Below are 9,579 nucleotides of genomic sequence, written 5' to 3'. Positions count from 1 at the left end.
CTCAAACGAACCCTTCGTTCGTGCCCGGTTTTCTCAAGAAAAAGCCGAGTTGATATTGAAATACTAACTGCTACAGGCAGTGGATATGCTCTAGGAGTGGAAAGGTCTGTTGGAAAAGAGGTCACAAACGTGACTTTGAGGTTCGTGGAGTATGGGTTAGGTGTAGTAGAGGTGAAAGTCGCTGGAACAAGTTAAACACCCCAAATAGCATTTCTCGTCAAAACGAACGAAGGGATGTCACAAGTTACAACTGGCCCAGGGGTCCCCAACCATATGTAGCAGTGGATTTGCCAACTTGGGGCGTCAAATCAAGCTTCCATCCGGCCCGCCCCGCCTGCATGTCTCACCCCGTATCTTGGCATATGCAATGTGAGGTAAGACGCGATCGACAACGTAGAGCACTCTAGAGCACTTGTCCAAGACAATGGTGCACATCATATTTTGTCTTTTCCGTAGAATACGATATGGTGTCTTACTTATCAAGATAATTACGCCGATTCTTTTGAATGCGCAGTCTAGGTCAATGGTCTAGGTCTTTAGTTATAGAATACTTTATACAATGGTTCACACACCATACGCCTCTCTTCGTAGAAACGCCAAGTGTCGCTAGGGGAGTGGGGAGGGAAAATATTTGTTTATGGTACAGGACTCGGTGGTAGGAGAAGTAGACGCAATATGGGCGCGAGGGAGAGGGGTGCAAGGGCGGATTGATGTGGGTCGTGGTGGACGCGAGTCGGTGGAGTGGAGGTGGCGGTGCAGCGGACAGTAAGGTACAGGGTGGGTGTGAGCTTGAGGTTGAGCTGGAGGTGGGCGTGGCGGGTACGAGGTGCTGGTGAAGTTCGCGAACTCATTTCTTAGGCACCAAGAATCAGACAGCGTTCCACCTTTTTGTGTGTGTAACGGTAGCGCCCCCGATATTTTGTATGGAGGGGGCGGAATGCTGGAACTTGGTCGGTCATGGACCTGGTGCAAGTGATGTCGTGTGATCCTCTGTAGAATTATACGGTTGAGCGTGAAGTTTCAATTAATCGGGTTTATAGGTTTAAGCGAGAGCCATGTTTCGCTTCTACGATCTCCAGCTGTGCGTGGGCGTTCGATATTGGTGAGAATTTCTCGTTCAGCACAGAAGCAGTGCTAGTTTATGATTAACTATACGGAGTTTACAGGCAGGGAGGAGAAACGGCGATATTGCCAGGAGAGATTGTGTGTGTGTGTGGGGGGTGCCGTGCAGATATGGCACTCGCTGTCCTGCTGCCCATAGTCTTGAGAATGTGAAATGCCGAAATTCTGGAGCGATTACGTGGCCCTGGACAAAACAGCGTGGTATTGGGGCGGTGTCGCGGTGCTCCAAAAAAAGGCGTAGTGTTGTAGCAATGCCGCGGTAGTGGCCATACACTCGGGAGTGTTCAAGCCATGGTGTAGGAGTCGTGGTGAGGCATCACCGTTAAGGTTGTGATGCCCGCCGTAGTTCGGCAATGCCGTTGTAATGAATGTTTTTCGCAGTGCCGCGACCTTCCCCAGCACGCCGGGCCTCTCCATATTGCCGCGAGAGAGCTTAATGTCCGCAAGAAAAATTCTCAAGCGAGGAGGTTGGAGGGGGCCGCGAGTTTACAGCTAGGAGGTTGAGGATTTCGTTCAAGAGTGCCATCACCCAATGGGAAGTCTTGGCGCGAGTGATAATGTATGATTGCCTGTACCGATTTATGTGCGGGCAGGAAAAAGCGACGACATCACCCGTCCACAGCTAAGCAACGGGGGCGTGGACAACAGGGTGGACAGATTAGGGTGTCGTGGGGAAATTTCGCCGGTGCGGCGTTGCGGGCAGCCACTGGCGGCCTGGGACTGCTGAAAGCGGGCGACCGCGGCCCGGTCACATTAACGTGCTCAGGGTGAGGCCCACCGCATGCCCGGCATAGCGGTTAGGCAGTATTAACAGCGTGAGTGATAAACCGACCAAACACCATATTCCCACACTAATCAAATCACCAGATACCTTCATCTATAAGGAAAACCAGAAACACTACCCTACCAGCCAGAGCACTAGTATCGCCACAGCTTTAAGGCCGCTTGCGGTCAATGAATGAAAAAAAGAAAAAGAAAAAAAAAATGAGAGCTCGAGTCATTCTGCATTGAGAAATGTAGTGCAATCAAAAGAGAAGGTGCCTGCAATCTTCTTAGAGTTGGGCACGACCTCTTGGTCACATATTTTCAAATTGTTGAGTTAGTCACGAGAATAGGAAACTCGGTTTTTAGTGTCACATTATTGCCTCAACCACCTAAGCTCTCAAATGTTGCTGTTACGGGAATTACGGAACACTGTTCTAAAGGCTTAATGCAGTGAGGATTACGAGTGACGGGTTATGATGCGAGGACGGTCGGGTAACGGAAGGACAAGCATAGAAAGGTATAGGGTAGTGTGGGGGCACGCGGTGTCACCACGCTAGTCCCATACTATTATGACGGCACGCTTACTGTTGGGTGTCTCACCCGAAACAGAATAGGTAGCGGGGCTTACGGCTGTAGGCTGTTCTACTTAGAGAAGTAGGTCTAGGATAATAGTATGGTACAGCCCGATGACTGGCAATTGCAAGGTTCATGGTTACGTGTCGGAATTAGAATGGAGGACGGGACTATGCGGGGGCGCTTTTCTATCTGGGTTATCTTCGGGAGCGTTATCTTATTCTATTATCGTTGTATCAGTTAGTATTAGAAAGCGGGCCTTGGCATAGGTTCCAACATGTATAAATAGGGCTTGATTCTCCGAAGACTTGAGGGTATCTTCAACCATCAAGTCAAGGGAATCCGGTTTACAATATCATCAGTTTAAACGCTACAGAATTATCGCTTAGCACTAGCCATTTCCTTAACAGTTGCACTGCCCCCGCATAAAAGTTCTCATATGGTTCACAGAGAGGAGGTACATAAATGGGAAAACGCATTTCATTTAATTCCTAAGATCATATCCTGTTTGAAGCCCTCCAATCACGTCATGTATAGGAAATGCCAAGTCATATATCTGTTTCACCTTGGAACACAACATGGTGTTTGAAAAAGGTCTCTAGCACTCTTCCTCAGTGGTGTCTTCATAGCTGGTGCACAACATAAAGGGTTCGTTGTCGATGTTGGTGGTATCGAGTGAGCTGAAAGGTCTCCAGGTGCGCTGAATGACAAAGCGAACTGTATGTTTCGTTAGCTTTGATTATTTATATGGGTGTGGAATGGCACACAAACCCTGAATATGATGCCCACTACCGGGGTCCCCATTCGCGTTCGAGATCTGGAACCTATTGGTCTGGGGTTGGACTCGCCAAGAGACTTCGTTTCGTCCTTCTCTGGTAGCGTGGAACTGGAGCTCAAAACGGAAAATACTGTTGTCAGGTTCGTTGAGTTGATAGATCATTCGTCCGTGGGCTCCAGAGTCACCTGACCGCATTCCGTCGTTACTATCTGTACCCTGATGTGACGAAGTATAGTTGAGTTATTTCACTTACCACTAGTATCCTCCACTCGTGTAGGCCTGGCGTTTTCACCAGGTCTAATGGTTCTTTGAGGAGCAGGGCTCCAATTGCCGGCGATATTGATTTGGTTGTGTAGAATAAGATGTTGCCCAGTATTGTTCTGGACAGTGGCGGTTGCTGAGAATGGAGCCATATTGGATGTTTGTACGTTGATTCGTAATTTGGAAAGGATGATAGTATTGAAAGGCTTCGGAATGTTGTGGGAGCGGAGACTGTGCTGTAAAAATTCGATGGGGAAGGCACTGGCCTTTATAGTTGACTACACGTATATATAAAATATCTCAACCACTCCCCAACATCTCGAGTTACAAAGGCTGTGGACTGTAAACCCTTTTCCTCCGTAGCACGAAGGCCCTCCCACACTAAGGCCAAGAAAAATGTGAGTATGAGGTATTTTCATCTTGCATGGCTCGATGTCATACAGAACCCCGCAGTACTACTTTCCTCCAATGTCTTTTGCTAGCTCGCAGATCGAGTATGATGGGCACGATAGATATCCTCGTATCATGTTCCGTTAAGGATGTGAACCACATGTACGAAATGCACGACAGAAGGCGTCCCACATAGAATACACCATGATATCATCCGTGAGAACTGAATAGTTTAGGTATGTCACACGTATTGCGTATGCGAAGGCCCCAATAGTTAAGAGTATATAGTTCATCGGGAGTTTATCTCTTTACGTTTGACAGAGTTCAATTTTGGACGGAAGACGCGCGGGTTGTGTCACGTTGCGGGGGCCTGGCCGGTCGTGTTTGGGGGTATCATGCAGTCTCTCTAATGGGCTGGACCGGTCTATATTTGACCTTTGACCGGCCCAGCCCAGCCCACCAAGGAATAGGCCCGGATGGACTGGCCCATATAGAGCCAGGACTGGTCACAGAAAAATAAATATATGGTCCCTCCAAAGATATTTATTGAAGTCGAAAGGGCTAAAGGGAATTTGAAACCTGTTTTTCTCTCAAAATCAGTGGGGAAATATATCGATAAACCGGCTCATATACTACTCTGCTTGACCGGTCCAAAAAACCATCAGGACCGGCCCAGCCCAGAAAGGACCGGCCCATCGCCCATAGATCTCGCGGCCCATTAAAAGGCCTGACAACATGCACGACACCAGTACCCCGCAATATTGCGGTCATGGCCACGAACCTGAATGATTTCTGGGATGATGCAGTAAGAAAACCAGCAATAATACATACATGTGCCCATCCACATGACGAAGTGAAGTTTTAGCCTTGTTTCGAGGGAACATTTTCCTTGCCGCTCTGATTTCAACTCTTAGCTGTGGTCGGCCGGTGTGTGCGGTCTTTCACCTGGCTTTTAGCGGGCAATTGACTTTATGGCGCGCCAGATCTTAATGGTGATAAAAGGGCAATCTCTTGTAACTTCACAACCAGACAAGATACTGAAATTCGGTCGGTTATAAGAGATTAAAATGGACTATTTTTATATGCAAGGTTGGGCAGTATGGAGCGGTACATGTATCAAAAGTAATTTTACCAACGGTAGTAAATTGTTTACCACTGGTGGTATAAACACTGAATTTCAGTCCTTGTATCACGCTATACTACATTAGTTCATTTCCCACCGGTAGTATAAACACTGAATTTCAGTCTTCATATATATGCTCTGCTATACTAGATTAGTAAATGTGCAATCATCAACGACAAAACTTATGATATAGGGCGGTAAATGTGTCAAAAGTAATTTTACCACCGGTGGTATAAGCATTGAATTTCAGCCCTTGTGCCAGTATCAACACTGAATTTGAGTCTTTATACTGCGCTATACTACATAAGTAAATGTTCAAAAAACTTATGAGAATTTCCCACTGGTGGTGAAGTTCCCCACCGGTGGACAATGTTCATATATAGTGGCATTATATGGTCCCTTCTGGCCATATATTGGCATTCTATGGCCCATTTTGGCCATATATTGGCGTTCTACGGCCCCTTTTGCCCAAAAGGTCTGTGCTTTTATCATAAAAGTTTTTATTATTTTCACCACCGGTGGAAAAATAATTTACTACCGTTGGTAAAATTACTTTTGACACATTTACCGCGCCATACAGAATCATCCTTTACCGGTATTCTTTATGATATACCGGTCAAGGCCCCCGCATACATGAAGGACAATCAATAGAAGCGATCGATTTTCATCGGCTTAGGGCAGGTATAAATGACGAATCAAGCTTTTGAATTCATATTAGACACATATTCAACAATCATAGCAGGGCATTTCTGTCTTTCCCTCAGCTGAAATAAATTATTTAACCCAATGGCGAGCATCGATAAAAATTCCACCCGCATGGATTCACCCCTTATTTTATCACATGATACCTGAATTTCTCTATATGTTATATACTTACTCAGCTGATATTGCCATAGCTGTAATGTTGCATGCAACTAATTAATTAAAAACACAAAAATACTTACTCAGATAATAGTACTACAATCCACTAGTGCGGTCTCATGTCTTGGGAGATACAAGCGCTGCCTGTGCGTCGCTTGGAAAAAGCGAATGGTACCGCGAGTATCTAATATATCTCGTTGTTAATTGGCGTACTACAGTTCAATTTGTAATTGACTCATATTGGTCTAAGGTAGCACCGGAAATCAATGTGTAAAACAGAAAAATTGTAAAAACACGGGTCTAAAATGGATGGCCGACCAATAGGATACTTACCATACTTCTACAATCTTTGATGTGTTCCGAACCCCATACCTGCTACGTTGGGGGGTTGGAAGGAGTCCCCTCCACCAAATGCTTTTTATTTATTTAATCCTCATAATCCAATGTGGCTGCACACCCTTAGTAACGTAGGGTACTAGATTAGTCGGGTCATATTCGCCAAGCCAGCATCCGCCGAGGCTAATAGCGGGCTATACCGAGCGCACTGCATGCAGTCCAGATCTCAATATGTCAAATTAACCCCGCTCCTCACCATAGTATCCCATCTACTACTCTAAACCTCTGCATCTGGGGCAGAATTTTGTCGCTCAGCCGTGCCTTGGCGATATGCAGACACAAACCAAGTCGGAAACGATCTGAAGCTATAAGAACCTCCGAGCTATCGGTAATAAAACAATTTTTGAAACTCCCATACCGATCACAGGCGGCTGCAGGTGGCCCAAAAGGGTCTCAAATCAAATCGCCAAGAGTCCATCTGGATCGTGGCGCACTGCGTCCGACGGAAACGGGCTGCTGTTATGCACCCCACATCCCACCCTTGTGTCGCCCCCTGCATAAGTATGGGAAAACTCCTATTGGCCGAGGTAGCTACATACCTAAACTCTTGTTTTTACTATCGTGCCCTCTGTCTCTAACCTCCACATCAAACCCCCTCATCATCACCAGCGAAAAAAGCATTAACTATAGATTACAAGCTACAGTGATTGTGGTGGCTAAAATCTTTTTATTTTATCATAAATCTAATCTACGATTCCTTAATTCATTAGGCGGCTTAAAATATCCGTTTCGGTATTTAAATTTAAACTTTCTATTAGATTGCCTCATGAAATTATGGCCGGGAGTTACCTACAGAGGCAATCCACTGAATATTCGGGCTATGTGCTATATATAACGCTAGGCTGGGGCCAGTATTATAAGAACAACTATGAGCATATTTTAGGTTTTGTGCTGCCCGCAGCCTGTCCGTTCCTTTGTTCTACTAGACGGAGCGGGTTGGCTGCAAGCAGTTCATGCAGGTCAATACATCGTTTGCTTGCTTGGCACAGTAGGCTGTACTCGACTGCACTAGTATTAGGTAATTGGCAGTGCGACACCTCCCTAAAACAGTAGTCCTTTCCCCTGCCGATTGTGCTCCCTCGATAATGTTACGGTGAGTGCGGGGCTCACTAGACAGAGAAACGGAGCAGATGCCAGAAATACATCACTCTGCTCTCGTATACGGGGCGCGTCGTCCCACAGATGCATACGGAGGGGGTCTTACTCCTCATGGTCTTGATGGTTTCTGGGAAACATGGTCAGTGGACAGTCCTTTGACAAATCTTCAGCTGGCTGCAGCAAACATTATGCATGCGCGAGCATATTTACTGGATTATACTGATATTCTTTTAGCAGTAACGTAGTATATTCAATAGGATATATTATCACACGGTCCGAAATCTGCAAGATTGCGCGTGCTAACATACAATTGACCTTCCTTCTCTACTTAGAGTGTGATGTGTCCTCATTGCTTGAGCTGGTTGAAACATGCAGCTGGTCTGCCGGTTTACATTCTAGCTCGGCGACTTATCGTTTTGCAGCCGTAGCCGTAACGAAAATGAGCGAGTTTGTAAAAAAACTGAAAAGAAACAGGAGTTACTTGCACAGAAAGATCTTGAATAAATGACCCATTTGCGCTTTTATGCAGACAGAATATCATAAAATGATAGACGCCTGTGCCCGGTCATTTCTTGAAGTTTGGACAGCAGGCCCAGGCACCTTAAGCCAGTGGTTACAAGGATGTAGCTTATAGGCCTTGCAGGTTCTTTATGGAAATGCTAGATAATGGGGAAGATGATCATCCGACCTTCAATCAGTAGGAAGGCCACAGTGTGTGATTCCATCTGCCATCATTTAGCCTCTAAATCAATTGCTACAAGTAGCCATCAAGAACAAACCACCGATCCCTGTGGTCTATGGGTGCTGCATCTTCCAGTATCAACTTCACACGATCCTCACGACTCGTATTCAGAGTTCATATCCTCGCCAAGTGCGCTGCCGTATGTACTGTGCTTGAGCGCGAGGTCTTATTCCTTGCGGAGGAGCCTTTTTTGTTGCCCACTAAGTCGCACAAATTATACATTCGTATTATTGGACAGTTTCGGTAATTGAATGAGTATGACTTGATTTGTTACATGACATGAGTTGATTCCATTAGCCATGAAAAATCAAATCAATTTTAATCGTGCATCGCACCGTCTATGAGAGTAGTTTGTGAACAAATAGCGAGTAATACCCTATAACTGAAAGCATAAGTGGTTACTCGGTGACCGCCTGATTCATGTGATAGCATCACAAGGGCTCACTCGATGACTAATCTGATTCATGCACTGTCACTCGACTCATGAATCATCACTCGACCTTACCGCACTTACTGAGTCTATGGATTGATTGATTCGTTGATTGATTGGGTAGTTAGATAGACTTATTTGGCTTGCTTCAACGGGGCTGGGAAATGTTACCAAGCACGTAATGTCGTTCTTAATTGGCCAAATGATTACAACCCCCTCACGGTGGGTTACGTTCCAGGACAAAGTAATGATTTTCACTAGCATTAGCTATAATCTTAGAGAATGCGTACCAATTCTAATCTATTCAGACCCCATACGACTTTGATGATCATTCTAGAGATCTTTCCCCATTATCTTTCATTCATTAATTCTACATTTAGAAAGATACATTAATCCTCATGCATGGCGTAGTAGATAGGACATTGAGTACTTCAGAGATTGGCTCTAGTTCAAATCCCCAACGCTCACTTTTTGTTTTTATTAACGCGGCGGGCAACAACCATAGCCACTAAGTAATATATGGTTTCAATGTCAGCGTGTAGTGTGGCGCACCCATAATACTGATTTTATTAAAGTTGAGATTCAAAAAGATAACAAAAAATATACAATATAGTTCGTGAAAAAAAAGAAGATAGGTCATTGATCTCATTCTTCATTGGTTTGAGTGCCATTGATTACTAGGAAAGTCTTCTCTTTGGGTGTTCTTGATGGCCAGCCACGGTTACATATGGAGAAATGTCTTACCCCGAAATCGGAATCGCTAACACTGTTGCAGAGTGGCTGTAAATGCGTACTTTTGATGCAGCAATTTAATGCATCAATCGATGCATTTAATGACGCATTAAAAGATTCGTTGTTTGATCCATTATTGATGCATTTCCACGTATAACACATTTAAGTACGACTTTCGGACGACCTTACCCACACAAGAAAATGATGTATCTACATGTCTAGTAGAGATCCCTGCCTACAACAACTACGAGATCACTTTGGTTACCCGACCCCGCGACCCTCACCCACTCCATATACGCACCCTCGTA

At 45.2% G+C, this 9,579-nt stretch overlaps 2 protein-coding genes across 2 annotated transcripts; both read right to left on the bottom strand.

The window, feature by feature from the left end:
- Positions 1–1,296: 1,296 nt before the first annotated feature.
- LAJ45_11503 (uncharacterized protein) lies at positions 1,297–1,539 on the bottom strand (the record flags this gene model as incomplete). Its single annotated transcript, XM_046121010.1, has 1 exon — positions 1,297–1,539. One exon carries the CDS (start codon positions 1,537–1,539, stop codon positions 1,297–1,299), a length of 243 nt encoding a protein of 80 aa, XP_045965796.1.
- A 1,519-nt stretch (positions 1,540–3,058) lies between these two features.
- Positions 3,059–3,651, bottom strand: LAJ45_11502 (uncharacterized protein; the record flags this gene model as incomplete). The annotated part of the gene is made up of 3 exons (XM_046121009.1): positions 3,059–3,177; positions 3,232–3,423; positions 3,492–3,651. 3 exons carry the CDS (start codon positions 3,649–3,651, stop codon positions 3,059–3,061), a joined length of 471 nt encoding a protein of 156 aa, XP_045965795.1.
- Between the last annotated feature and the right edge of the window lie 5,928 nt (positions 3,652–9,579).

Source organism: Morchella importuna (assembly GCF_003444635.1).
Source record: "Morchella importuna strain M04M26 chromosome Unknown Morimp01GS071, whole genome shotgun sequence".
Taxonomy (NCBI): Eukaryota; Fungi; Ascomycota; class Pezizomycetes; order Pezizales; family Morchellaceae; genus Morchella; species Morchella importuna.
The sequence above is the reverse complement of the archived record's forward strand: the minus strand, read 5'-3'. Positions and strand labels throughout refer to the sequence as shown.